Source organism: Platalea leucorodia, assembly GCF_965183815.1.
Source record: "Platalea leucorodia genome assembly, chromosome: 10".
In the NCBI taxonomy this organism is placed as follows: domain Eukaryota; kingdom Metazoa; phylum Chordata; class Aves; order Pelecaniformes; family Threskiornithidae; genus Platalea; species Platalea leucorodia.
The window spans coordinates 25,306,228-25,334,206 of NC_138832.1; the positions used below are offsets into that span (position 1 = coordinate 25,306,228).

The window sequence follows — 27,979 nt, forward strand, 5'->3', positions numbered from 1 at the left end:
CGCCCGCTGCCCTGGCACATCACCCCCAGGCTCTGCCTGTCTCTGCCGGATCCGGACTTTAGGGTTTGTCTTGCTCTGCCTGGGGTGGGTTCATACCTGCCCTCCCTGTGTGGCACTGCTCTGCGGGAAGGTTTTACAATGGCAGTTTTATGTAAATTGTAGGTTTTTAAAGGCAGGAGCCTGTGCTGGAGCGGTTGACCAATGGCATCTGTCCTTTCTGCAGCCCCACGGCCACTGCCTGTTTTTGGGGGGCAGGAGGGCTTGGCCCGATGCTCCCAGAGAAGAGCTGGGTCCCTGAACTGGAGCACGAAGCTCTTGGGAGGTGGCTGAGGGGTCTCCTGGTGGAGCCAGGGCAGGGAGGGCAAGTGGTCCAGGTGTCCCCGAGCTTGGCACCAAGCTGGTGCCATCAGTATCCGGCGCAACCCTGCCTGTGGGATTCCTTCCCAGCTCACATGCACCCCATCCTGTCTAGTCCCAGCTGCGGCAGCATCTCACTGGGCTGGGAATTGGGCTGGGAGGGGGAAGCCCCTCTCCTCCCCTGCAGTTCTGCTCTGGGGGGCTGTGAAAACTGGAGGGACCTGAGCTGCCAGCTCTGTTCCCAGTGCTGGGGCCAGGCAGCTACCTATGCTGGGCTCTGCCCGCTGCTTCCTCTGCCACCCCTGTCCTTCACCTATTTGGCTTGCCCTCTAGCAGGGCTTGGGTCTTGCCCTGTCCCAGGGGTTGGCCCCCCGTCGTGGTGTCCCTCTGCCTTCTCGCACCCTTGCTGTCCCACGGGGCTTGGGCTCTGCTGAGCACCTGGCCTGCCCTTGTTCCCAAAGGGGTCGGTCCTGCTCCCAGCACCCCTGCTGCCTGGCTTTCCTCTATTTATTGCTGACTGTGTAAATAAATAAATTGATGGATTTTGCTAAAGACCATCTTGGCCTGTTCTTGCTCTGTCCCTGGGGTGCAGTGGGTGCACCCCAGGACAGGCTGATGTAGACTGTGTCACCATGCAGCCATTCTTGTGCTTGCACTGAAGGGGGTGGATGCCGCTCCCTGTTGTGTGCAGAGTGTAAATCCCAGCTGGTTCAAGCAGGAGCTGGGAGAAGAGGCTCCCCTGGGGCAGGGGGGACGAGATGTGGCTGCAGGCAGCTGCCTTGGTGGTGCTGGGGACAAGAGATGCCCCACATCCCCCTATATGGGGCAGCTCCCATGGGACCATGGGGGGCCAATGAGCTGGATCTCTCTGGGCTGTCTGCCACCGTGGCCAAGGCATTTGGCTGCCAGGGTTATTTTGGGAAGGTGTCTGCAGGCAAACCTGCCTGTTCCTTGGCTCAATGCCCTGTGTTTGCAATGCTGGGGCAAAGTTCCCCTTCTTCGAGCAGCGAGGCATGGGTAGCAGCTGTAATCCTTGTCCCCAGTGCTCGGTGGCACTACCACCTGCCAGCTGGGTACTGTCACTGCCTCTGCATCCTCACCTCATAGCTCTTCCCAGGATGTCGTCTCTCAGTTGGCCTCCAGCCCTATCTGTTGTTGCTGGTCCAAGCTCCATGGGGATGTTTCAGCACTTCTTCCCTCCTGTGGGCGTTTGCTGTGGGGCAGAGTGCTGACAGCCCTCATCCCTCCCCTACCCACCAGCCCCAAGCTTTCTCCCCCATCCTGGCAGAGTGAGAAGCTGCAGAGCTCCAGGCTCCTCTCCTGCCCCTTGTCCCCAGTTGGCTGCATCCTGGCCACCTCCAGCCAGGAGGCTGTGGGGAGGGAACGTCTTTTGCTTTTTTGGAAGCTCGCAGACCTGACCCTGGGGGAAGATTTTCCCTTGTCAATCATTAAGCGTGTGGTGTTGACTCATCCAGGCAAGTGATGATGAAAGGCATGGGAGCTGGGTACACTCCCAGCCCTGGGCACCACTGGATGCCAATGCCCAGTGCTGCCCCTGGCAGGGACCCACACCCCGGCCTGCTGCGGGTACCTCTCGGACCTGCTGGGTGCCCAGAGATGGATGGGCACTGGGGTTTGTCTGTCCCAGCCCTGTGTCCTTGTATGTACCGTGCCAGTGGGCTCTTGTGCCCATTAGGCTAGACCCCTTCCCAGGGTACCCCTAGGCACCGAGGGGCTGCCCCAGCAGTGTGATCTCCTCTGCACTGGTGCAGAGTAGGTGCTGCCAAAGGGACAGAGGAGTAGCAGTTCAGGGAAAGAGCTGCTGTCCCTGGCTGACCCCGCCACCGTGCCTGCGTCAGCGCCAGGGCTGCCAGGACAGAGCTGGGTGGAGGGTGCAGGGCCCCTGGCCCAGTGCCCTGGTGCACCTCGGGGGGGTGGCTCTTCCTGCGGGTCCCACAGTCGTGTGAACCCCTCAGGCACAGCCTGGCACCCTATCAGTGCCAGCCCTGTGGGGAGCACCAGGAGCCTTGGCTTTGGGGACGTGCCCTCACTCTGGCAGGGGTCTTGCCTAGGGGGCTGCTGCCCGTGCTGGGGGCTGCGTCAGTCCCCCGCTCTCCCTCAGGCCAGCCAGTGCATCTCTGCCCCCTCCTGCCCTGCTCCCAGCCCCTTCTCCTGCCCCAAACCCCACGCTGGAGCTTTGCTCTGTCACTACCAGGTCCCCATTCACTACTCTTCCTGCTGCCCTTCCCAAGCGGGCACTGCCACCTTGCACATCCCATCCTCTGGGGTGACACCAGGCAGGGAGGAGATGACCTGCCCCACATACCCTAGCAGCACTGGGGCAAATCTGGGCTGGGCACAGCACGGGGGCACTGGGTGTGGAGCTCACCCAGCTATGGCGCACAGCTGCCCCCCAGGCACCCTGCCAGGGGCTGTAGCTAGTGGCAGACGGTGATGCCCAGGCACTCGGTGCCCTGTGGATGCCCCACAGAGGCGCTGGCAGTCCCCAGCTGGGGTGGGGGTGGGGGTGACGAGGGGCTGTCCCGCCGCCCGGGGCCACTCAAATATTTGTGCAGGGCCATGACCGGGGAGGAGCAGTGCCCAGCGGAGGCACCGGACGGCTGGAGTCAGCGGCACCATGGCAGCCTCAGCCCCCGTCGCGCCAGGCACCGGCCAAGGTGGCAGGGCCAGCGGGGCCATCCCTGCCCCCCCGGGCACTGCCACCAGCCTGGCACTGCTCCTCTCCCTCCTCTTGCTTCTCCCCAGCTCTCTCCAGGTGGGTCCGGGCACGGGGGGCAGGCGCCAGGGGCCAGGGGGCTCGGCACCCCCCTCCCCACCCCATCCGCCCCTTTGGGTGCTGCAGGAGCCCCGGGGGGCAGGGGGGCATGCGGCCCCCCGGCTGCCCCGCATGACACCCTTCTGGAGGATGGTGGGCAGCAGACCCCTGGGTGCCCACTGCCGGCACGGCCTCGAGTGCGTCACCAGGGCCTGCAGGTGAGCGGGGACCCCTGCCCGTCCCCTGCATCACCCCCTTCCCAGCCTAGCCCGCATCCCTGGGACCCTGCACGTATCTCCATTCCCACAGTGTCTCCAGCCCTGGGACCCTCCCCATGTACCCCAATGTCCCCAGCTGTGGGGCCCCACACCAACCCCACCAGCCTCCTCAGCTTTGGGAGTTCCCCACCCTGGGACTCCCCACCCCTACGCCACTCCCCACTGCCCTCGGCTCAGGGACCTCTCGTGCACCCCAGTCCCGGTGTCCCCCAGTCCCAGCGCCCCCAGCCTAGGCACCCCACTGTGGCTGAGCCCCAGCAGAGCCCAGCTTTGCCCCTCACCCCAAGTGCCCCCAGCCCAGGGATGCCCCCTTTCCAGGGACCCTGGCACAGTGCTCATGGCTGCTCTGCCCCGCAGGGCTGGGCGCTGTGCCCCACCACAGTACGAGTGCTGACAGCCACCGGCAACCCCAGGAAAGCCCACCCTGCACTGGGACCACCAGAGACCAGGGTGCACTGTGCGCTCACCGCCAGGACAGGACTCCTCGGCAGCTGCATGCTCTGTGGGGCTGAGCCAGGGCAGGATTGTGCCCCCGAGCCCCCCGGGGCAACTCATGGCTCAGCTGCTCCGGATGCTCTGTTCAGGCAATAAACCCGCTGCCCCCCTGCCCGCGTCCAGCAGTGTCCTGCCCCTGCCTGCCCGTGCAAAGACAGGTTACACGGGTGCCAGGGCCACATGCGCCCCAGGGCGGCACAGGGTGGCATGTGGCACCCGCAGGCTCCTGCCTCTCGCCGGGTGGGTGCTGAGTCCACCACAGCACCCGCTTGGCCCACACCTGCCCAAACGGGTTCCTGGGGCAAGGGGTTCTGGGGTCCCCAGGAGCCCACCGCACCCGCATGCTGCCAGTGCGCCTGTGCGTGCACGAGCATTTGTGCGTGTGCACAGGTCTGCCTGCACCTATGCATGTGGGTGTATATATATGCCTGTGCCTGTGTGTGTGTACGTGTGTGTGTGTGCATGCATGACTATGTATGTGCACAGGAAGTATACGTGTGTGCTTGTGTGTATGTGTGTTTCTGCATGTATGCACAGATGTGCGTATGTGGGTATGTGTATGTGTGCACACATGTGGATGTACACAGATGTGCGTGTATCCCTGTCTCTGCATGTGTATACGTGCGCGTGCCTGTATGTGCCATGTGTCTGTGTGTGCTGCGTACGCATGGAAGTGCAAGAGTACCTATGCACAGGTGTGCACACGTGCGTGTGCGCGCATGTGGGTCTGCCTGTGCACGTGTGCCCCTGCAGGCAGGTGTGTGCATGCGTGCGTACCTGTGTGTGTGCGTGTGCACGGGTCTGCCTGCCCCTATACGCGTGGGTGTATGCCTGCGCCTCTGTGTGCGTGTCCGTGCCTCTGCACGTGTATGACCACACCTATGCACATGTCCATGTCTCTGTCCATACGCATGTCTGCGTGTCTGTCCATGCGCCCACACCGGCATGCATGTCCATATGTCCGTCTGTACAATCCCACACCGGTACTCATGTCCGTGTGTCCGCCCATAGGTGCGCACCGGTACGTCTGTCCGCCCGCAGCGCTGCGCGACCTCCGTCCGGCAGGGGGCGCCGCCCGCCGCCCCCGCCCCGCCGGCCCGCGAGGGGTGCGGGTCCTGCCCGCTCGGTAGTGAGCGCCCGGAGGGTCGGGGCCGCCGCCGGCGGCGGGGAGCGCGGGAAGCGCGGGCGAGGAGGCCGCTGCGGAGGCCGCTGCGGAGCTGCCGCGGTGCTCGGGGCAGCGCTGCGGGCGGCAGCGAGCGGGCGGCGCCGCGGGGCGGGGCGGGGCGGGGGCGCTGCCAGGACCCGGGGCGGGGCGGGGCGGGGCGGTCCCCCCCGGTGCCGGTGCCCGCCGCGCCCGCCCGGTCCTGCCGCTGCCGCCGCCATCATGCGCAGCCGGAGCAACTCGGGCGTGCGGCTGGACGGCTACGGGCGCCTGGTGCAGCAGACCATCCTCCGGCACCAGGTGCGGGGCCTGCCCGGGGAGCGGGAGGGAACCGCCTCACCGCGGGCCCCGGGGCGCCGTTGCGCCCCGCCAGCCCCTGGGCCTGGGGAGCCGCCGCCTGACCCTGCAGGCCGGGTTCAGGCGGGGTTAACTGGGAAGGGGGCCGCGGCCCCTCGGTGTGTCCCCTCCGCAGGACGCGGTGACGGGCCTGCTCCCCGCCAGCGCCGACCACCGGGATGCCTGGGTGCGGGACAACGTCTACAGCATCCTGGCCGTCTGGGGGCTGGGCCTGGCCTACCGCAAGAACGCCGACCGCGACGAGGACAAGGCCAAGGCCTACGAGCTGGAGCAGGTAGGAGGGAGCCGGCGGGAGGGAAGGCCCGTGCCGGCCATCCCAGTCTGGCCAGTGGTACTGGGGAGGCGGCTGTCGCCTCCCGGCTGGTTTGCTTTTGGCACGGCCCAGCTCTGGGGCCGAAAGGCCACAGGGGAGGCTGTGCGGTGAGAACGGGGATGGGGCTGTCCCCAGGCGCGGGGGGCAATAGGAAGGGATGCCAGAGCCTGCTCTTCCCAGAGCACGCTGGAGCCCAGCCGAGGGTCCAGCCCTCTGGCTCTGTGGTGATCTGGGGACGCAGCCCTTCTCCCCGGGGCTGGGGAGCTGCGTCCTGCAGCTGTGCCCTCCCTCCCCCTGCACAGCACAGTAGCTCGGCCTTGCTGACAGGCCAAGAAATCTTGCTTCCCTCTGCTATTGCCTAGGGAGCAGGGGCCATGGAAATGTGAGCAGGGGCTCCGGTTACAGACGCCGGAGCCCTGCAAAGGTCAGCGGCCAGCTGATCCTGAGTCAGGGCTTCTCCTGGCTGCATGGGGATTAACGAGGCTGTTTTCCTTCTTCCTGCAGAGTGTGGTGAAGCTGATGCGGGGGCTGCTCCAGTGCATGATGAGACAGGTAGGGGCTGGGGAGCGCCTCTGAGCGTCAAGTGGTCTCCTCAAAGCCCAGCTCTGCCACAAAGACTGTTGGTCCTAGCTGTGTTGGCTCTCCCCAGCCTTCCCTGACAAGCAGAGGGAAGGCCCCCTTCCCGCAAGTCTTGAAATAAGCTCTGACTTGGCATCTGTCCCTGGTGTGATGGAAGTCCCCGTGCTGCAGGCTGGTGGCCAGTGGAGCCTTTGCCAGCTGCTCCCTCTCTTGTGGCCTGGTTGGTGCTGGGACTTTGCAGCTTTTCTCCCTGAGGGCATTTGGGGTGGCCCTTTTCTCTCTACACAGTGCAACTGTGGCTGTGGGCCCTCCACAGCTGCAGCCCTGTGCTAGGGTGGCACGTGAGCCTGCATTCACTGCCTTGGCTCGTGGAGGGGCTCAGCCTGGGGGCCGTAGGATTTCTGCCCTGCCAGGCGTGGCTCCACATGCTGGGCTGACAGCATAGGGCAGCCCTTGGCTCTGGGGCTGCCAGACCTCTCTGGAGACAGAGTTTGATGAACCCTTGCATCTCCTTGCCCTTCTCAAGGTGGACAAGGTGGAGGCGTTCAAGTACAGCCAGAGCACCAAGGACTGCCTGCATGCCAAGTACAACACCCACACCTGTGCCACTGTGGTGGGGGACCATGAGTGGGGTCACCTACAGATGGATGCCACCTCCCTCTACCTGCTCATGCTGGCGCAAATGACGGCCTCAGGTGATGCTCTTGGCGGATGCCATTTCTGCTTTGACCATGCTGATCTCCAGGGCTCTCCACGTTCTCAGTTTGGGTGCAGCTTCCTGGGTGCCAGGCTGCTGCAACAGCTTCCCAACCTCACCGTTTTCTTACGCCCACAGCACCTGAGGTAGATTTGGGCCCCTTGATCTCTGTCTCTCTAAGAGCCCCTGTTTACCTGAAGCCCCAGAGCTGCCATAGTGGGGACAGGAGCCAGCCAGGATGTGGCTCCTGCAGGGCAGGCGTGCAGTGAGGAGGAGGGGTCTGGCTTGGATTACTGCAGCCCCTTCCTGGGGATGCCTGTGGGCTTGGGGTGACTAATCTGAATTCCTCCCCCTCCTTCAGGCCTCCACATAATTCACAGCCTGGATGAAGTTAACTTTATCCAGAACCTTGTGTTCTACATTGAAGCAGCCTACAAAACCGCGGTGGGTAGCTCGTGCTGGGGAAGGGGAGCGTGCCCCGGGGGTGCATGTGGTGGGCTGGTGTCTAGGGGCTGCTGTGAGTCCCTTCAGAGCTCTGGTGGGCAGAGTCCCACAGCGCCTGCTGGGAGCACCACCGATGGGTGGGATTTGAAAGCTTTCTGGGTGTGCTGTGAACCAATGCCTGCTCCAATGTGCTGCTGCCTCTGCACAGGACTTCGGGATATGGGAGCGTGGGGACAAGACGAACCAGGGCATCACCGAGTTGAATGCTAGCTCTGTCGGCATGGCCAAGGTGAGCCGGGGAGAGGTGCTGGGCGGGTGCCAGGGAGCACCGGTGGTCCTGTGCTGCCTTTTTACAGGGAAGGCTGGGCTTGTTGAACTATTGAGGCTCAATGCCCCATGCAGTGATAGGTTCCTGGGGAGGAAGACCTTTCTTCTTGTGTGCTGGGATAAAACCGTGCCCCTCTTGCCGGAGTTTTGCCTGAACTGGGAGTGAGAAATTAATTGGGGAGTGTGGCAGAAATGTCTAGGGCACTGTTGGTGTCTGGCTACCTGTGGCTTTGAAGATGTGTTCACATTCTGACCAGGGGTGCTCTGCAGCCCCAGCAGGGTTTAAATTTGTTTAAATTCGGGCAGTGCATTACACAGAGGGGCTGGCACAGGGTGAGAGCTCTTACAGATGAGCAGCGTGACGGAGGACTCACTGCTTTGGGTCTCGCCCTGCTTGCAGGCTGCCCTGGAGGCACTGGATGAGCTGGATCTCTTTGGAGCAAAGGGAGGCCCGCAGTCAGTGATACGGGTGCTGTCGGACGAGGTGCAGCACTGCCAGGTGAGACCTGCATGGGCTTTACACCATTGCAGCATGAACTGTGATCTGCTGGGGTTGCGGTGTGAACGATGCCTGGCCTGGCAACCTAACCACCCCTCCTTCCCGTTCACCCAGTCCATCCTCCACTCGATGCTGCCCAGGGCCTCCACATCCAAGGAGGTGGATGCCAGCGTCCTCTCTGTCATCTCCTACCCAGCGTTTGCTGTGGAGGACAGCGAGCTGGTGGAAATCACCAAGCAAGAGATCATCACGAAGCTGCAGGTGAGCGGCTCTGCCCTTGTCTCACCCTTTCTGGGAGACAGCTACAGTCCAAACTGTTGTAGCCCTTTTCTCCCCAAAAACATGCTCGGGGAGGGGGTACTGGGGCATGTCCTCTCCCAGTCTCCGTGACCTGTGGCAGGGGTGTGCAAAGAAACAGTCCTGTGTGCTGTGGCCCTAGGCTGTGATCGTGATGCCTGAGCACTAGATGAGCAAGTGAGGGGGTGTTGGCTGGAGGAGACCCCCCCCCATGCTGCTGCATTGAAGGTACAAGGTGTCTTGCGCTGTGCCTCCTGCTCAGCACCTCTTTCCTTCCCTTCCAGGGGCGCTATGGCTGCTGCCGTTTCCTCCGGGATGGATACAGGACCCCCAAAGAGGTAACTCCCCAGCCCTGCCACCTGCCAGAACTTGAGTGCCAAGCAGCAGCTGCCCTGGATTGCGTTTGCAGCCCTGCCAGGTGCAGTGCAAAGGCCGTGGTGGGGAGCACTGGGAAGATGAGAGCCCTGAGTAGCCCCAGGCAGTGTCATGGGTTTGGGCAAGGCTTCCCAAAATACCAGAGCCCATTGCAGAGGTGGTACATCCCACTCACACCCATAGCAGATGGGCAGAGCCTGGCGCTGCCTGCATCTTGGGACCTGGTGGTGTTGTGTATCTCTTAGGCTGGGGGACGATGGGACTACTGCCCTGTGTAGGAGCCCTGCTGAGGTGGGCTCTTTCCCCAGCTCTCCCAGGGCTGCACAAGCACTGAGCAAGGTCTGGAGGCCTGTGGAGGTGACCATGCAGTGCTCCTTCCTGACAGCCTTGGCTCTGCGGCGGCACTGGAGGTCACAAAGCTGCTTCTGCCTTTCCGGGACAGCAGGCAGCTTGTGTACTGCCACACTTGGCTCCCAGCAGAGCGAGCGGAGACTTTCTTCTGCTGCTCTGGGGACGGAAAACAGGAAAATTTTATAAGCAACAGTCGCATTTGATAACCACAGAACCAGGAAATGGTACTTCGAGGCTCTTAAATCATCACTGGCTATTGGGCCCATAACCTGGTGGGGCTCCTTTGGGTATGAGTGCCTCTAAATGCTTCTCTTCTGCTGTGCCTCTTCAGACCTGACCATAATAGGCAGCGTGTGTGGCTGCGTCTCTCTAGAGCCAGAGAAGAGCAGCAGCGTCTCCAGTCTGACTTTCCCAGTGCTCACGAGCTTTGCCTGCGTGCAAAGCCGCAGATTACTTCTGGGGATCTGCAAGGCATGGGAAGGGCAGCATTGCCTGCAGAGGCACTGCAGCTGGCTGGAGTCAAATGGGAGTTTGCGAGCTTGTGGCCAGTGTGCAGGTGCTATAGAAAACATTGCTCCCTCTGTCCCTGCTGTCCTCTCTGCCTGACAGTCTGCTAAGGCTAGCTTCTCACTGCTCTGTAGCAGAGTTAAAGCAGTTAGCAGGGAGGGTCAAGCATCAGTCCCTTGGGGCACTACCCCACGCACATCTGGGGTGGGAGGATTTGGTGAAGGCAGCTCTCCTCCCTGACCACTTCCCTCGTGTCAGGCTCACAGCCACACCAAATGGCAGGAGGGACCCTGCTCTCTGGCCCTGCGTGACCAGCCCAAGCCCTTGCATGCGATTGGGCCAGCCTGGTGATGCTGGAGGAGGCAGGCGCTGAGGGGCTGGGGCAGAGCAGGCAAGGCGAAGGGGACGCAGGCGTCCCCAGTGCAGTGAGGGGGATGTCGTGCTGTTGTACAAGGCTCTGGGGTGCTCTCCTGGGGACTGGGTAGGCTCCCTTTGCTCAGGAAGGGTGAGTCCGTTCAGCATCAGTGCAGGGAGCTTGGGAGGGGTTGTCTGGTGGAAAGGACACAGCCTGGGGGTGAAACTGCTTTTCGGCTCTGTCTCAGCCATCATCCACAGAGGAGGACTGGGAGGGCATTTGAGGCTGGGGTCTCAGGGGGAGTAGGAGCCCTGTCAGTTTGAGGGGACCCTGCTACCCACCACCTGCCTCGCTGTCACGCCCTCCCTGCAGGACCCCAACCGCCTCTACTACGAACCTGCTGAGCTGAAGCTGTTTGAGAACATCGAGTGTGAGTGGCCTCTCTTCTGGGCATACTTGATCATTGATGGGATTTTCAGTGGAAACATGGAGCAGGTAAGGGAGGCAGGACCTGCTGGGCCGGTGGAAAGAAGTCCCTGGCAAGGGAGATGTGTGGGGGAGGGATGCAGGGAGCCATGACTGGGGACAGATCCCTTCTCCTCTCTCCTCAGGTGCAGGAGTACCGGGAAGCCCTCGAGGGGGTTCTCATCAAGGGGAAGAATGGGGTGCACCTGATGCCAGAGCTGTACAGTGTCCCATTGGATAAGGTGAGTGGTCCTGAGCTACAGTGGGAGTAAGAATGTCTCATTACCAGATAATTAGGTTTTAACTGCTTATTAACCCAAATTGTTAGTAAAGCAGCACATGTAGTGCATGGAAACCCCACGTATAAACAGTGTGGCTTGGAGCTGTTATAAAACCATGTTGGATAAATAAACTGCTTTTTTTCCCCAAAGCATTTCTTGCCCCCATATACAAGGGTGCTTTGCTGACAGTCTGTTGGCCTGGAGTCAGAGTCCTGTGAGAGCTCAGGACACGCAGACCTGGGCTGAGGAGGTTGTGCTGAGCTCCCGTTCAGTGGTGAGGGTTTTTGGGTGGGCCTGGGCTGAGAGCAACAGCCTCCTGGTGCCCAGGTGGTACAGGAGAGATGCTCTCCCTGCCACCATCCAAGAGCATTACCCCGGTGCTCCTGGAGCATATCAGTTGTTCCCGTGGGATGGCCCGCGTTGGGAACCCAAACGCGGTCTGAGCAGCTGATCTGTTGCCTGACGCGGGTGCCTGGGGCAGTCATGAGAAGAGGGGAGGAATGTAGCCAGGATGTTCGCTATGTGGCAAATGCTTTTCGTAGGCTCTAGTTTTAAGCCTTAAACTGCTGGACTTCAAAATGCAATGATGATGCTTCCTTCAGCATCCTGTGTCTGTGGATCTCTCTCTGACCTCCTGGCTTGTCTTCCAGGTGGATGAGGAGTACAGGAACCCCCACACTGTGGACAGGATACCCATGGGCAAGCTGCCGCTCATGTGGGGGCAGTCCCTCTACATCCTGGGCTGCCTGATGGCTGAGGTACGGTCACCCCTGGTGATGGGGAGGGCTGTGGGGCCAGACTCTGAGCTCTGAAAGGGCAAATGCTGTCACCCTGAGCCACCTACCATGGGGAAAGTTGTCACCTCCATCCTCCAGGACCTCTTAAAGGTGGGTTGTCCATAGGCATCACCCGTTCTACCCTGCCCATGAAATGTTCATCTCCTCATACCTCTTTTTCCTCAGGGGTTTCTGGCTCCTGGTGAAATAGATCCCCTCAACCGCCGGTTTGCGACTGTCCCCAAGCCCGATGTGGTGGTCCAAGGTGAGCGAAAGGGACCGGTCCCAAACCCCTGTGCCTGGCAGACCTGAGGACTCTGCCTGCGTGGAATTCACGGGGGTGGCTCTGGGGTGGCTCTGCTTGCTGGGTGGCTGCCAGTGCAGCCAGATCTCAGCCCTGGCAAGGTGGGTATAAGATGGTGTGCAAGTCCTTCCACTCCACCCTGTGTTGCCCCAGGGAAATATCACCTGCTACAGCCTCCTCTGCAGAGAGGTTGAAAACTGTCCTGTTCTCCTGCCGCTGAGCAGGGAAGGCTCGGGTGTAGAGAGTGTTAGGAAGAGCAAGGCAGAGCTCTGCACTGGGAACTGGTTCCCAAAGGGACCCCAGACAGCTGCCTCTACGTAATGTGCCACCTTGTATATGTGCACACAGGCCGGGGACAGTGCTAACACACCCTTGCGCCCCTGCCGCACTGAGCCTGTCCTCCTCCCTCCGCAGTGTGCATCCTGGCAGAGACGGAGGGGATCAAGGCCATCCTGAGGAAGGAGGACATCGACGTGGAGACTGTGGCAGATGTCTACCCCATCAGAGTGCAGCCTGCTCGCATCCTCAGCCACATCTACGCCCGGCTGGGTGAGCTGGGCTCCCTGCTCAGGCAGCAAAGCGGGTGCAGAAGGGTCTGTCCCATCATCGCCTGGCACTCCTGCTCATAGATGCTGATGTCCTGCCCTGCTGCTCTCTGCCTGGCTGATGAGGGCTCTGCCACCCATTCCTGGGCCTGGTAAAGCTACTCCTGCCCAAGGGGAACTGGGGTGGCAGGCAGTGCTCTACAGGGTGATTCTGAAAGGGATAAAGCTTTGGCACTGCAGTTTCACAGTCGCCCTAGGCACAGGCAGAGGCTCTGATCCACATAGGATGGACTTTGTGTGGGCAGGAGCCAGCTTTTGTTCCTGTACCCAGATCTCAATGGGGGAGGCAAGCCAGACCCCAGAGAAGGGTCCCCTGCCAGTCCCTGGCTGAGAGAGCTTGTATCTCAGGCGGGACGGCTGTTGTTGAGGGGTTGGCAGCGCTGAGTGTGAGGGGAGAGTGCACTCCAGAGTTCTGCACACTCATTCCCTGACACTGCAACCCCCTGGGCATGGGGCTTGTGCAGGAGCTGGAGACCCAGCCTGGGCCAAAGCAGAAACCCGATCCACCACAGGCTGCTCACACTGGCTAATTTAAGCCACCAAAAGGCCAAGTGTGACATGGGCAAAGGGGGCAGGGGAGCAGCCTGGCAGCTGCCAGGGCTGATGTGACCAAGGGGCGATGCTGCTGCTGCACCGTCCTGGGCTCTGGGAGTAATCCAGGAGCAATGGGAACGCTGATAGAGCTGTCAGCTTTGGGAGGCCAGCCCTGTGCAGAGGGGAACCCCTGGCCCTGCCCCATCTTCTGACATCCCCAAAGACCTGGATGTATGTGTGTGGCATGTTGCGGAGGTCAGGATGGGCTGTATGTTCCTGTTTCAGCAAGAGTCCCTGGGGAGGGCCTGGGTGTCTCTAGCCCCCTAGGCAGGGCTGCGGGACAGAGTATCACTGTCCGTTAGAGCTGTGCCAGCTTGACACAGGGTCCTGGGGTACCCCAGCCACAAACCAGCCTTTTCCTGCTGGCTGGTAGCACAGGAGCCTGTCTCTGCTGCTGCATCCCCTTTTGTGAGGAGGCTTGCATTAGAACCTCCTCCTCCTACCCCACTAGGCCGCAACAAGCAGATGTGCCTGACGGGACGGCCGTACCGGCACATGGGCGTCCTTGGGACCTCTAAGCTCTACAACATCAGGAAGAACATCTTTACCTTTACCCCGCAGGTGGGTGGCATTGCATTGTCTCATTCCCAGCTGTCATGCAATCTGGAACTGGGCAGGAGGTTTCTCCACTGGCTGAGCACTTGAGTTATTCTCAGGGGTGGCCCAACACCCTCTGAACAGCCTGGGAGGGTGGAGCAGCCCCAGCTCTGTGGCATGAAGTAACAGAGTTGGTGGTCCTGGCTGTGTGCGTGCTGGGAGGAGATGGTTTCAGCCTTCTAATGATCCGTGTTGGGTGAAAATCTCTTTGCTCGCCCTGACAAGGACACCAGGAGGAGGCTGATGGCAGGACGGGGATCCCCCTGTCCAGCATGGTGTGGGGACGAGAAGGGTTGCAAGCCTGGTGCTGTGGGAAGTGCGTATTTGCTTTGGATAGGCACAGCATGGACCAGATGTGTGGGGCCTGGGTGATGCTGCTGCTGAGCTGTAGTGTTATCGCCTTGTAGTTGTTGGTGACCAGTAGCTGCCCTGGGGGTTGAGGGTTCCTTGCTAGACTGTACTGGCACATATGAGGTAAGGTGGGATGAGCTGTCGGTGCAAAGGAGCATCTCCCCTGCATGCACTGTGTGGCTGGCCTGGCTGAGTGCCTGTGGGCAGATGTGGGTGGCACCAGAGGGACCTGGCGGCTACGGGAAGGGCCGCTCACATCTTCTGCTCTCCTCACAGTTCATAGACCAGCAGCAGTTCTACTTGGCTCTCGACAACAAGATGATTGTGGAGATGCTGAGGACGGACCTCTCATACCTCTGCAGCCGTTGGAGGATGACTGGGCAGCCAACCATCACTTTCCCCATCTCCCACACCATGCTCGGTATGGATCCTCCAGCCTCACAAGGCATTTAGCTAGAGCAGCCCTGGGAAGCAGCCTCTACAGGAGGAAGGGGGAGGGCAGATGTGGGACCGTCTCAGTAACGGGGACGTGGTGGGGCTGGAACAACCAGTAGCGTCCTGTAAAGAGCTTACCGCTCAGGGGAGCCACACTGAGTTGGCAGCTGTCCTGGCAGCTAGTGTGGCTGCCTGCCAAGCATGAGTGCCTGCAGCTCAAGGGATGTTTGCTGGCATGGAGGTATTCAGTCTCTGGGCAGCTAGGCTTGTTGAGAGGCCTTTTGGGAGCAAGACTTAAAAAATAATCCTCCTGTAAAAGTGTTCTTGGGGCTCTTCCTGCATCTTAACTCTTCACTCAACTCTTCGCTGCTAAAGGCTTTCCTAGACGATAGGGAGGGGAAAAGAGCAAACCAGAAGGAGCAGAGAACTGTGCAGTGGTGCAGAGCAAAACTGGCTTCTCTGAAGCAGCTCACAGCTTCCCCATGAGCCTGGTGCAGGGAAGGGACTCTGTTTTGCTTTCAGGCCTTTTTGGCTCTCCTTATGTACTTGAAATCCCCTTAATGTCTTGAGCATGCCCTTTGCTGTGGTGTCTTCTGCTCCCGACAGCAGCACCCCCTCCGCTGCCTCATGTGAAAGCCAGGGACAGAGCAGGGGGCTGTTTGGGTGCTGCTGTCTGTTACTGTCGGCTTCAGCCCAAGGTGAAGTCTCAGGAGCCTGGAGTGCGTCTTGGCCTGGCTTTGCTGGAATCCAGCCTGGACAGTCCTGAATTTCTCTTTCTGGGTGGTGCTTTTGGTGCCACAGCCTGTCTGTACACCCCAAAGCAAGGGTCTGGCCGATGCCGTGGCGTGTTGCGTGTCTGAATGCCTGTTTGAGCAGGAGAGCCTGACTGTGTCTCTGTCCCCAACAGATGAAACCGGCAGCAGCGTGCACCCCACGGTGCTGGCAACACTGCGGAAGCTGCAGGACGGGTATTTCGGTGGCGCAAGGTGAGCACAGCTTCCTGGGGTGCAGGAGCGGAGAGGGCTGGTGGCCTCCGAGAGCCTGGCTATGAGGGTACCTGCTGGGTCTGAGCATCAGCTGCTGGGGAACAAGCTGTGGAGGATACATTGGGGTGTGCTAGGCTGTAAGTGCACCTGGGGCTACAATCCCAACAGAGGAGATGCAAGGGAGGACATGCCATTAAACCCATGGCTGCAGGATCCCTCTAATAGCTTTTGGACAGGCCTTCCATGCCCACCTGTGACTGGAGGAGTTGCAGGCAGCTAAAGCAAGCACTGGGGCGTGTGTACTCTCCTGGGCGAGTGCGTCTCTCCCTGCCAAAGGGCCTGCCCTGGATCCAGGAGGCAAAGCCAAGGGTATTGCCTCTCCCTTCCTCTCTGTGTGACCTCCCCTCCTCTCGCCCAGGATCCAGACGGGTAAGTTGTCGGAGTTCCTGACAACGTCATGCCGAACGCACCTCAGCTTTATGGACCCTGGGCCAGAGGGTAAGGTCTTTGCCAAGAGTTACAAGTTCAGCATTGACAGCTTTGAGGAGCTAGACGCCGAGGAGTGGCTGCATGGCTTGCAGATAGCAGAGGATGGTAAGGGGGAACAGGCCAGTCGCTGCTGTGGCGTGCCAAATATCAAACTCACCCATAAACCCATAACACCCAACCTGCGTGCCAGTGTCCGACACTGTGTTCTTCATACACTTGGGTTCTCACCATGTTTCTGTTCCCATCTGACCCTCCATCAATTAACCTTGCCTGAGTGACACTCATGGTGACACCAGTGGGGTGGGACTGGGTGAACTGATGCAGCTGTTGTAGCCCACTCACCAGAGGGGTTTCCCAGCCAGACGGGGCTGAGGCTGGTGGACGTGGCCATGGAGAGCACAGAGGATGCTCTGGAACGAGCTGCTCCAACCTTTGTAGGTTGTTGCGAGGGGAAGAGATGAAGGCTCAGCAACCTGCCTCTGCTCGGGAGATTTGGCTGAGGATCTTTGGTGAACAAGTGACGGTGCAGAAAGTGATGGTACAGTGCCTGAGATGGTGGGGAAGAGCCACCATGTCCCCAAGCGATCTCTGAGTGTTGTTTCCCCGAAGCCTTTGACCCTCCCTGGGCAGAGTGCTCCATGGGGTGCCAAACTGAGGCCTTGCTGCTGTGGATAGGGTGCCTGAGAGGGCCTTGGCCCATGGCAGCATGATGGACCCACCTTGTCCTGAGACCATGGTGGGGTGCAAGTTTTACTGCTCCCCTTGCAAGAAGGCCTTGGGTACGTCCTCCGCCTGCGTGATCTAGTGTTGGTCATCTTCCCAGCCTTCCCATCAGTCTGCTCTGCCTCTGCTGCTCCTGTAGCCAATGTTTGCACTGCTGTGACTCTGAATACTTACTTCTCTTGCCCTCCTCTCGCTTTGCCTGCAGTCTGCAGGCTGCACCCGGGCTTCTCCAAGGTGTCTGCTTCCCCCCAGCCCCAATGGGAGACAGGGCCTGCCTGGCCTCTCTCCAGCAGCTAGAAGATGCTTAATTTTAAGTTCTTCCTATGGTCAGATGCTGCAGGCAGGCAGGATGATGTTCTCAGGCCTGATGTCTGGGGGACTCCTCCAGCCGAGCCTTCAGCTGCTGGCATGAGGCATCCCCATCAGATGTGGAAAGGGGATGCTGTGCTGTCGGCCTCGGATGCAGTCTGCAGCTCACCTCCTGGGGCAGCTTGTCTGCCAGCTGGAGAGCAGCAAGGCTTTGCCCTGGCCCACTGGCTGGAAGGGCATCGACAGCTCTGTGTTGTATTGCATTGCCTTGGCATGGGGCATCCCCCTCACTGCTGGGCAGTGCTGTTATCTCCTGTTATCTCTCCTCCATGCCACAGTTAGCGAGTTGTGGCTCTGGCACTCCTGATGTGGTGTTGGGAGCAATGGGAGCTGCCGGAGGCTGGGCAAAGAGCAAGGCAGGAGCTCTAACTCCTCCTCTAACTCCTAATTAGAAATAACTAGAATTAGAAATTTCTAATTAGAAATAACTGTTGCAAAACCCACCCTGCCTTGCTACCGTGCTGGAGTCCTGCTTGGATGAGGCCCTTGCTGTGCTGGGGTGCTCCTAAGTGGTCTCTGCTTGGACAGGCTGCCCCTGGCTGTGCCTCCCCTTCTTCCCCAGAGGGACAGAGCGCGAGGGTTTCACCGTGGGGTTTGAGCAGACTCTGCTGTCCTTGCACAGGTTTGGACCAGACACACGCTGCATCCAGGTCGGACTCAGAGGGAGTCCTAGTTTGGCCCCAGCTGGCAGCCAGTGTCCCAGGCAGCAGAGTAGTGCAGGAACAGGGGTGCCACGGCTGCTGTGCTTTGTGAGCCTGGCTGCTGGCACTCTCCATCTGTCCATCTGGCTGCCGGCACTAGCCCCACGTTATCACTTTGTGCAGCCAGCAAAGCTTCGCCCTCGCTGAGGCACAGCTGGGGAGCTCTCTGGGGTCTGGAGGTGCCCCGGCGCAAAGCGGCTGACACCCCCCCCCCCTTCTGCCTCCCCTTCTAGCGGACACGTACGATGAGGTTGCTCAGTACTTGGACCACCTGCTGCAGCGCACGGTTCCCCAGTCGAACCTCCCTCCCACCGCCCAGCGGGGAGGGCTGAGCCGCTTCCGGGCTGCTGTCCACACCACCCGCGACCTCATGTCCCTGGCATCCAAGGCCAAGGACCTTCATGTCCAGAGTGAGTAACTCCAGCACCCTCAGCACCTTTGCTCAAGCCCAGGGGTGAGGCTCAGGTGGTTCGGGAGCTTTCCCAGCTGTGTGATGCTGGGGGCCCCAGGGGAGTGTGCCGTGGGCTGCAGACCAACCCAGGCTTTGCCTGGGCAAAGACACATTACGTCCATTGTGTTAGTCCTGGCCATGGAGTATCTTGGAGTTGGTGTCTGTGCAGTCCTCATGGAAACTGCTGAACAATAAGTGATGGCAGCTCCCCGTGACTTTCCTCTAACTGGGTGGGCAGGGGCTGCTTCTCCCACATCCAACTTCTCTGTAGGGGCTGCTGGGGGAGCAGAGTGTCAGATGTTGGGTGGTTTGGGGCACAGCAGTGGTGGTTGGGGTTGAAAAGTGTCTGCACCAACCTTGGCTTTCTTTTAGATGTTGGGCTGTATGTCCCCAGCAAGATCTTCCAGGCATCCCAGCAGTCGGTCAAGCTGCTGAGTTCACCCCACCAGCATGAAGTGGATGGCAAGGTGAGCCCTGTCCCTCCCAGGCTGGCCGAGCATCCTTTCAGCTGGAGCCATGGTTGCGGGGCTGCACGGGGAAGGCTTGGTGTTCGGTGAGGGTGAATATCCATGGGAGAATGGCCTTGGATCCGTAACCAGACCGCACTTGGTGCAGGGTGCTGGTGGTGGTAACCAGGAGCATGGGTCTTCCTTCCCCCAGAGCCACGCACTCCACGCAGAGATGAACCTGCCCCGTGATGAGGATGGCAACGTGGACTGCAAGGCACTGGTGGACCAGCTGCGCATCTGCCCCACGCTGCAGGAGCAAGCGGACATCCTCTACATGCTCCACATACTCAAGTACGATGGGCTCCAAGTCCTGCTGGCTCACTGAGCAGAGAGAGACGGCGCAGCCGTGCGTGCATCCCAACCCGCAAAGCCTGGGAGCTGCCAGGGAACTGCTGCAGGGCAAATTGCTGGCTATAACCCAGCATCTCCTTTGCTGCAGGGGGCCCGAGTGGCACACGGGGCTTGATAGTGAGCCTGGCCCCACTGTCAAGGAGCTTCTCACTGAGCTGTACGTGCGGGTGGGGAACACACGCCAGTGGGCCCTGATCCGCTACATCTCTGGCATCCTCAAGAAGAAGGTGGAAGCTCTGGACGAGGTAACAACGATGCAGCCGGCCTCTAGCAGGCTGAGGTCCGTGGGGGAGGAGGCAGCAGAGTGGGCCAGCTAACTGTGGCTGCATCAGCTTTGTCTCCCTCTGCCTTGTGCTGAGGCCGCAAACCCTGAGCTGTTGGTGACGCCCGGGGTGACCATTTCTGTCTCCAGGCCTGCACTGCCCTCCTGTCTCACCAGAAGCACTTGACGGTGGGGCTGCCCCCGGAGCCACGCGAGAAGACTATCTCTGCGTGAGTGTGGCACCTCTCCTTCCCAACGCGTGCTGGGCTGGGGCTGGATGTGAGCCCGCTGCTCTGGAGTCCGTGGGCAGGCGCGGCTCTGGGTGGCTGTCCCCAGCTGGTTTCTCTCTTCTCTGTGCTGTACAGACCAGGAGGGATGCAGGGCTTGCTCTGCTGCCTCTCACCTGCTCTGCAATTCATTCCCTCCCCAGCCCAATCCCCTATGAGGAGCTTGTTCGCCTCATTGATGAAGCCAGCGAGAAGAACCTCAGTGTGTCCATCCTCACCCAGGTGAGGGGCTGGGGCGGCAGGGGACCCCACAGCTGGGTGTCTGCCCTGGCAAGCAGCAGTGGGGTGATCTGCCTCTTCCCCTCCAGGAGATCATGGTGTACTTGGCCATGTACATACGTACACAGCCCGCACTCTTCGCTGAGATGTTCCGCATCCGCATAGGGCTCATCATCCAGGTGATGGCAACGGAGCTGGCGCACTCCCTGCGCTGCTCAGGTACGTGCAGTGGGGACGGCACCCTGGCTGGGGTGGGTGCTGAGGTGCTTGGGGCCCTGTCAGCCAGGAAGGAGAAGTGCTGTTAAAAATGGGCAGCTCAGCGCCAGGACAAGACCCTGCATGAAAGTGCTGGGGTCTGCAGCTGGGACTGTTCTCGGGCAGCACAGGCGGGTGATTTCACTGTGGTCTCTATTCAGGCATGCGTTGGGCTGGCATGGGGAAGAGGCCCTGTTGTAGGCAACAGCTGGAGTTAGTGCACGTCCTTGGAGAATGAGCTCCTGTACCAGTGCTTCCCCTGCTAACAGAATGGGGTGCAGGGTAGAAATGTCCTAGGAGGGCTGTGATATGGGGTACAACATCCCAATTATGTTCTCCCCAGCTGGAGAAGCCACCGAGAACCTGATGAATCTCAGCCCGTCAGACATGAAGAGCCTCCTCTACCACATCCTCTCTGGCAAGGAGTTTGGGGTAGAAAGGAGCGGTGAGTCTCTCAGCAGGGTTGTGAGACTGTCTCTGGGCAAAGCTGGGTCCTGGTGTGGAGCATGGCCAGCTCCAGGTGTTCCCACCTGTGGGGGACGTCCCTGTCCTCCTGCATGTTCAACACAGCTGCTTCTGCACTGCAGTGGTCCAGCGAGAAGCCGTACTCTTCAGCAGGGTGGTGCTGAGCCAATTTCCAGGGATTGAGCCTGAGTCCTGTGGCCTCTGGGGCTTTGCTTAGTTCAACACTTGGCCCAGTCAGGCCTGAATTGAAGCAGTTCAGTGCTGTGCTCATGGATCTCTGGTGCTGGTTGGGACAGAGGGCAAGGGTGTGCAGAGGTACCAGTGCCTGAGCAGCAATGATGGTCGTCCATGCCCTGAGCCATGGTACCCACTCTAGACTTCTCTTCCCCTCCAGTGCGATCAGTCGACTCGTCACTCACCACCGCTATCTCCATCTGTGAGGTGGGGGCTGTTGGGGCCACCAAGCCTGAGCGTGCCGGCATCGTCAAGCTGAAAAGTGAGATCAAACAGGTGAGGGCAGGTGGTGCAGGCTGCTCCTGCCAGGTTTTGTGGATGACAAGCAGCTACAGGACAGGCAGGATTGGTGGGAGAGCAGGAGGGAAGCTCGCTCCTGGGCTTCAGAGAGCTTACAGCTACTTCCAGGAGCTCCTTTTGGCTCCAGTCCTGCCGTGGGGGAAGAATAGGGTAAATCTGTTAGTGGGGGTGGGGGCTGCTCTGGCAGTGCAGTACAGGGGGAGCACAGGGGTGCTTGAGAAGGTGCAGGGGTGGGGAGGACCACGCGGTGTGCCAGGCGTGGCTGGTGTCTTGGTGAGCCTCTTCCAGCAGCAGAAACTTCATTTCCTTCTTCTCTTGCAGCAACTGGATAAACGTAGGCAGTCTCTGACTGGGAGTAAGGTGAAGCCACCCTGGTCCTCCTGCAGCCTCAGCTTTTATCCCTCACACCACACACCAGGGCAGCTTCCGAGAGTGCATGAGTTAATGAGCTTTCCTAAACAAATCCGCTGAGCAAGCTGCTGCAGCAATGAGCTGGCTTCCCCTCTCAGCAGGCTCAGGGTTGCTCTGTTCAGGACAGGGCAAGGAGGCTGGCTCCCTGGGAAGAGGTCGGCATGGCTTAACATGCTGTGGGGGCCCAGAGCTGGCACTGCCCCACAACCTTCGGGAAGCTCCCCTTTGAGTGGGACCAGACACATTTGGACTGGCAGGGAGGAAGGCTTCTCTAAGCCATGGGTGTATTGGCATTACAACCAGCTGGGAGCTGTGCTCCATAGCTGCTATGGCCGAACAGATCCCATTATACCCACAAAAACTTGCTGAGCAGGATGGCATGATGTTTCCAGTGCTGTGACCAGCAGTGGCCCTGCCAGGCAGTTCACTGGTGATCGCTAGATCCTGCCTGTAGCCTCCCTAGCTATTTCTTCTCTGGGGGAAGAGGCTCCTGCCCAGCTACAAATGACAAGGACCTCCTTCGGTGCCTGGTGTGTGTCCAGGAGTCGTGAACTCTAGGAAGGGTCCCGTCCTCAAAGAGACAGGACCTGTGGGGACCAGGCTGACGCAGCAGGTTTATGGCCAACCTGCTGCAGTGTGAAACCTGGCATCACAGAGGGACCATGTATGTGGCAAGGAGGGTCGTCCACAGGCAGTGACCTTGCTGCTGGCCCTCCAGTCTGCCTGAGACTAAATCCCTGCCTGTGCCAGCAGCCAACAGAGCAGTAGCAGCCCTGCTCCTGCGTTCTGGCCAGCATGAGCCCGCTGCTGCCACAGCACCGGCGTGTGGGGGCCCCGCAGCCGCTCCATGCCCTGGCACAGTCCTTCCCCTCTGATGCTAACATGAGATTTTCTGCAGCTTGCCTTTTGAAACTACCTCTCGGTCTCCAGCTAACTGCAGCCCCAGGGGTAACTGCCCCGTGACCTGAGCTTGGTCCGTGCTCCTGCTGCTCTGCTTGCTGTGATGGCTGCCCTGCTCCAGCACAGTCTGATTTTTGTCTCTCCCTTTCTCCTTCAGCCCCTCGGCTTGCAGTCCGGGGACACCGACCTGAAGTCCTCTCTGGTAACCTGCGTTTGTTGGCTGCACACATGGGGTCTGTCCTGTTCATGGCTGCAGAAGGGGGCTGTGCTCTGGGGGGTGCTGTAGGGAGCCGGGGCTGCAGGGTGGGCTTTGCTGGGGGCCGGGGGTGGTAGCTCTGCCCTGGGAACCAGGCTGGGTCAGCACAAGCTTTTGGGCAGCAGCGGGCTGCGTTCTTGTGGGGTATTTAACTTTGCAGCAGTCTTTTTGGTCCTTGTTTTGTCTGCCCAGTCCGCTGGGCACTCGGAGCTGCTGGGCAAGGGCTCCTTTTCAAGCATGCTGGAAGACCAGGGCAGTAAGGACAGCCGTCAGGGCCAGTGGCAGCGGAGACGGCGGCTGGATGGGGCCCTCAACCGTGTCCCTGTGGGCTTCTACCAGAAGGTCTGGAAGGTCCTGCAGAAGGTGAGCTGGACATCTGGCTGGCTCCCCTCCATGTTTGTGAGCCTGTGGTCCCAGGCGCTGGCCTTGCCAGGGGGACTTAAGCACCTGGGGCTGGTCCATGATGTTATGTAGATACATGCTTCATGGACAAGGCCTGCAGCTGGCCTTAGAAAGCTGGGGAAGAGCTGGAGCTGCCTTGTAGGCACGCAGGACCCACCTCATACTGTGCTGACCCTTGCAGAGGGGGGCCAGGTCTGCTCAGGTGCTTTACACATTTGCCAGGCAGGGGCAGGGCTGGAACTCATCCTCGGCATGCTAAGCCAGGGAGCAGAGCCCTGTGCTGTGTGCAGGGGGGCTTCAGCTGATGCTGAACTGATGGGAAAGGAATGATGCTGTGCAAAGAGTCAGGAGGTGGAACTGGGGTGTGTGGGCAGCAAGCACCAATGTTCAAGTGGGAGCGAATTGGTGGGCTGGGCCTACATGTCTTAGCACAGTGCTTCTCCAGGCCATAGCCGTAGTCTCTCCTTCTTGTTCTGCAGTGCCATGGCCTCTCCGTGGAGGGCTCTGTTCTCCCCTCTTCAACAACCAGAGAGGTAGGAGGTTATGTGAAGGGGGAACAGGGCAGGTGGGTTGGTGTTGGGTGCTGGGTTGCCCTGGGCGAGTACCCAGCATAGCTCAGGACTTGTGCTGGCGGTACGGTGCTCTAGGTGCATTTCTTTCTCCTTCCTTGCAGATGACCCCAGGGGAAATTAAGTTTGCAGTGCATGTGGAGTCGGTCCTCAACCGTGTGCCCCAGCCAGAGTACAGGCAGCTGCTGGTGGAGGCTATCTTAGTGCTCACCATGCTGGTGGACATGGAGGTGCACACCATCGGCGGCATCATAGCTGTAGAAAAGATCTTGCAGATGGCCAACGACCTCTTCTATGAGGAGCAGGTAGGGGCGAGGCCTCACGCAGGGGCCACAGCCTGCACCCAGGGCTGCTGGCTGTGTTCCCCACAGCTACACAGGGTTCACCCACCTGGAGGATCCTGCCTGTCCCCACTGTGTTGATGGGGCACAGCAAAGACGTAGTGTCCTCCTCCCGCTGCTCGCCATCGATGTGTCACACTGCGAGTGCAACGGAGGATGCTTGGGTGGAAGCTGGTGAGGGTGCTGCCCTTATTCCTAATGCTGCCTTTCTCATTCCCTGTCCAAAATCCAGAAAGCCCTGGGCGCTGACGACCACATGCTGGAAAGGGATCCCACGACGGGCATCTGCAGCCTGCTGTACGACAGCGCACCGAGCGGTCGGTTTGGCACCATGACCTACCTGTCCAAGTCAGCGGCCATGTACGTGTACGACTTCCTGCCCACCGATGGCTGCTCCATGCAGTAGCTCTCGCAGCTCCTCTCCCCGGGTTGCAGATGCCACAGGAGGGTTATTTCATACACCATTTAAAGATGGGCATTAGGCTAGTTTGCAGGCAACCTGCGTGGCCATCTCTCCTCCCAGTCCTGGCCTCTCGGTGGGTGAGTGGCTCTCCCGAGGAGCTCCGCAGGATGCACGCATGCTAAGCTGACCTGTGCCTGCGTGCAGCCTGGGAAGCAAGGGCTGGCAGGGAAAGGCTGAGCTTTGAAGGCTGCTTGTGTTAGAAGTGTCTGCCTGCACAGCTCCTCCTGGGCCATCACGCCCAGAGGGGCCTGGTTTGAGGGAGATGGAAAGGGCTGCCCTCACCAGGCGTGTGTGCTTGGCACTGCAGCATGCTCCCTGGCCAGCTCATGTTCTCCCTGCCTCCAGCAGATCTGAGGTTTTTTAACCTGTTCTGTGCTGCTTTTTATTCCAATTTGCAGGGTTTATACTAGTGTAGGCTGGAGCTCTTGCTCTTCCTGCTGCTCATGGAAAAGCTTTGTTAGAGGAATAGGGGATGCTGCCTGAGCCTCTCTCCCAGCACACCCAAAATCACAGCAGTCCAAGCCAGCCGCAGCTGTGTTGTGTGGAAGTAGGCAGCCCATCATGCCCCCCTCAGGGGTCCTGTGTGCAGAGCTGGGGAGGCTGTGGGAGCCAGGAGCATCCCAAGGCGGTAACAGATCCCTGTTACTTGCAAGCTGTGAGGACAGGGCTTCTGGCTGGCTTGGGGATGCCGGTGGCAGCCCCTCTGTGCCGTCTGCTCTGTCCCTGGCAGCGTTGCTAATGGCTAAGTCATGGGTTCCCGAGTTCATACATGTCCTGTGAAGCAGCTCTGAGCTGGCTGCTTGGCTTGGCATTAGCTGTGCCATCACAGATGTGCTCTTAATGCTCAGCTCTGGCCTCTGCCCCAGCTCCCACAGCCTTGCACTGGAGAGGGGTGGTGGCTTTAGGGTGGGTCCCAGCTCTGCTCTAATCCTGCAGGTCAAACCCCACGTAGGATAATGTGGTTGGACTGATGGGGATCAGGCGTGCACACACCACAGAGTGGTGGGGGGACTGGGGTTATAGAATCATAGAATAGTTTGGGTTGGAAGGGACCTTTTAAAGGTCATCTAGTCCAACCTCTCTGCAATGAGCAGGGACATCTTCAACTAAATGAGGTTGCTCAGGGCCCCCTCCAGCCTGACCTTGAATGTTTCCAGGGTTGGGGCATCTACCACCTCTCTGGGCAACCTGTGCCAGTGTTTCACCACCCTCATCAAAAAACACATCTTCCATGTATCTAGTCTAAATCTCCCCTCTTTCAGTTTAAAACCATTACCCCTTGTCCTATTGCAACAGGCCCTGCTAAAACGGTTGTCCCCATCTTTCTTATAAGCCCCCCTTAAGTATTGAAAGGCTGCAATAAAGTCTCCTCGGAGCCTTTGTTTCTCCAGGCTGAACAACCCCATCTCTCTCAGCCTTTCTTCCTAGCAGAGGGGTTCCAGCCCCCAGACCATTTCCGTGGCCTCCTCTGGCCCCGCTCCAACAGGTCCATGTCCTCCTTGTGCTGGGGATCCCAGAGCTGGACGCAGGGCTCTGGGGGGTCTCACCAGAGCAGAGCAGAGGGGCAGAATCCCCTCCCTACACCCGCTGGCCACGCTGTGGGTGATGAACCCGGGACACGGCTGGCTGGCTGGGCTGCAAACGCACATTGTCAGCGTATGGCCAGCTTTTCATCCACCAGTACCCCCAAGTCCTTCTCTGCAGCCTTCATCCCCCAGCCTGTATTGATACCGGGGGTTGCCCCAACCCAGGTGCAGGACCCTGCTCTTGGCCTTGTTGAACCTCATGACGTTCACATGGGCCTACTTCTCGAGCGTGTCAGGGTCCCCCTGGATGGCATCCCTTCCCTCAAGCATCTCAGCTGCACCACTAAGCTTGGGGTCATCTGCAAATTTGCTGAGGGTGCACTTGATCCCAGTGTCTATGTCACTGATGAAGATACTAAACAGTACTGGTCCAAATACAGACCCCTGAGGGACACCACTTATCACCGATCTCCATCTGGACATTGAGCTGTTGACCACTACCCTCTGGATGTGACCATCCAGCCAATTTCTCATCCACCAAACAGTCCATCCATCAAATCCATCTTTCCCCAATTCAGAGAGAAGGATGTTGTGGGGGACCGTGTCAGAGGCCTTACAGAAGTCCAGATAGATGACATCTGTAGCTCTTCCCTTGTCCACTGATGTAGTCACTCCATCATAGAAGGCCATTAGCTTGGCCAGGCAGGACTTTCCCTTGGTGAAGCCATGCTGGCTGTGTTCAATCGCCTCCCTGTCCTCCATGTGCCTTAGCATAGCTTCTAGGAGGATCTGTTCCATGATCTTCCCAGGCACAGAGGTCAGGCTGACAGGTCAGTAGTTCCCGGCATCCTCCTTTCTAACCTTTTAAAAAATGGGTGCAATGTTTCCCCTCTTCCAGTTGCCAGGGTCTTCACCTGACTGCCGTGACTTTTCAAATATCATGGAGAGTGGCTTGGCAACTACAGCAGCCAGTTCCCTTGGAACTCAGATCCCATAGACTTACGTACGTTCATGTTCCTCAGGTGGTCTCAAACCTGAGCTTCTCTTGCAGCAGAAGGGACTTTGCTCCCCCAGTTCCCTGCCTTGTGGTCCATCCACTTGAGAGGTGAGGGAAGAGAGGTTGCCAGTGAAGACTGAAGCAAAAAAGTTGTTGAGTACCTCAGCCTTCTCCTCGTCCGTTGTTACCAGTTTGCCCATCTTGCTCATCAGGGGCGTACACTTTCTTTGACCTTCCTTTTCTCGCTGACATACCTGTAGAAGCCCTTCTTATTATTCTTTGCATCCCTTGCCAAGTTCAGCTCCAGCTGTGCCTTGGCCTTCCTGACCCCATCCCACAACCCCTGCCCACAACCAGGCAGTGTCCCTATACTCTTTCCTGCTTCCACTGCCTGTGCATTTCCTTCTTGCTCTTTAGTTTGACCAGCAGGTCTTGACTCAGCCATGCTGGTCTCTTGCCTTCCTTTCCTGGTTTCTTACACCTGGGGATCGAGAGCTCTTGTGCTCTATGGAAAGTGTCCTTAAAGATCTGCCAGCTCTGTTCTGCCCCCTTATCCCTCAGGGCAGTTTCCCAGGGGGTCCTATTGACTAACTCCTTGAACACCTGCAAGTTTGCTTTCCTAAAATTCAGGATCCTAACTTTACTCTTCACCTGACCCATATCCCTCAGGACTGTGAACTCCACCAGTGCATGATCACTGCAACCCAGGCTGCCTCCAATCTTGATGTCACCGATTAGCTCACTTGCATTGGTGACCAACAGGTCCAGTATCGCATCCCCTCTGGTAGGGCTATCTATTACCTGGCTTAAGAAGTTATTCTCAATGCATTCCAGGAGTCTCCTGGATTGCCTGTAGCTTACTGTGCTACTTTTCCAGCAGATGTTGGGGTGGTTGAAGCCTCCCAGCAGGTTGAGAGCCTGTGAGCACAATGCCTC

General features: G+C 59.3%; 1 protein-coding gene across 4 annotated transcripts; it reads left to right on the top strand.

The window, feature by feature from the left end:
* Positions 1 to 5,240: 5,240 nt before the first annotated feature.
* PHKA1 (phosphorylase kinase regulatory subunit alpha 1) lies at positions 5,241 to 27,917 on the top strand. 4 transcript variants are annotated; one of them, XM_082323611.1, is made up of 33 exons: positions 5,241 to 5,368; positions 5,541 to 5,699; positions 6,243 to 6,290; positions 6,844 to 7,012; positions 7,376 to 7,458; positions 7,667 to 7,747; positions 8,186 to 8,284; positions 8,399 to 8,545; positions 8,866 to 8,919; positions 10,542 to 10,664; positions 10,781 to 10,876; positions 11,566 to 11,673; positions 11,878 to 11,956; positions 12,410 to 12,544; positions 13,646 to 13,755; positions 14,419 to 14,563; positions 15,485 to 15,563; positions 15,982 to 16,157; positions 18,079 to 18,255; positions 18,669 to 18,763; positions 18,957 to 19,096; positions 19,245 to 19,401; positions 19,569 to 19,648; positions 19,849 to 19,927; positions 20,014 to 20,143; positions 20,523 to 20,624; positions 21,039 to 21,154; positions 21,500 to 21,538; positions 22,647 to 22,691; positions 22,938 to 23,108; positions 23,627 to 23,680; positions 23,821 to 24,021; positions 24,290 to 27,917. In XM_082323611.1, the coding sequence occupies exons 1-33, from the start codon at positions 5,291 to 5,293 to the stop codon at positions 24,461 to 24,463; spliced, it is 3,729 nt and encodes a 1,242-aa protein (XP_082179737.1). In that variant the 5' UTR covers positions 5,241 to 5,290; the 3' UTR covers positions 24,464 to 27,917. The 4 variants fall into 4 exon arrangements, with proteins under 4 accessions (XP_082179737.1, XP_082179738.1, XP_082179739.1 ...); XM_082323612.1 differs by having other exon boundaries at positions 15,982 to 16,061; XM_082323613.1 differs by lacking the exon at positions 24,290 to 27,917 and having other exon boundaries at positions 22,909 to 23,108; positions 23,821 to 23,940.
* Positions 27,918 to 27,979: the final 62 nt, after the last annotated feature.

Excerpts from the sequence above, each read along its gene's own strand:
- PHKA1 (XM_082323611.1), top strand. The coding sequence starts at position 5,291 with ATGCGCAGCCGGAGCAACTCGGGCGTGCGGCTGGACGGCTACGGGCGC. Across the intron at positions 8,546-8,865 it reads AGATCATCACGAAGCTGCAG|GGGCGCTATGGCTGCTGCCG; the intron begins GTGAGCGGCTCT and ends CTTCCCTTCCAG. Across the intron at positions 10,877-11,565 it reads ACAGTGTCCCATTGGATAAG|GTGGATGAGGAGTACAGGAA; the intron begins GTGAGTGGTCCT and ends CTTGTCTTCCAG.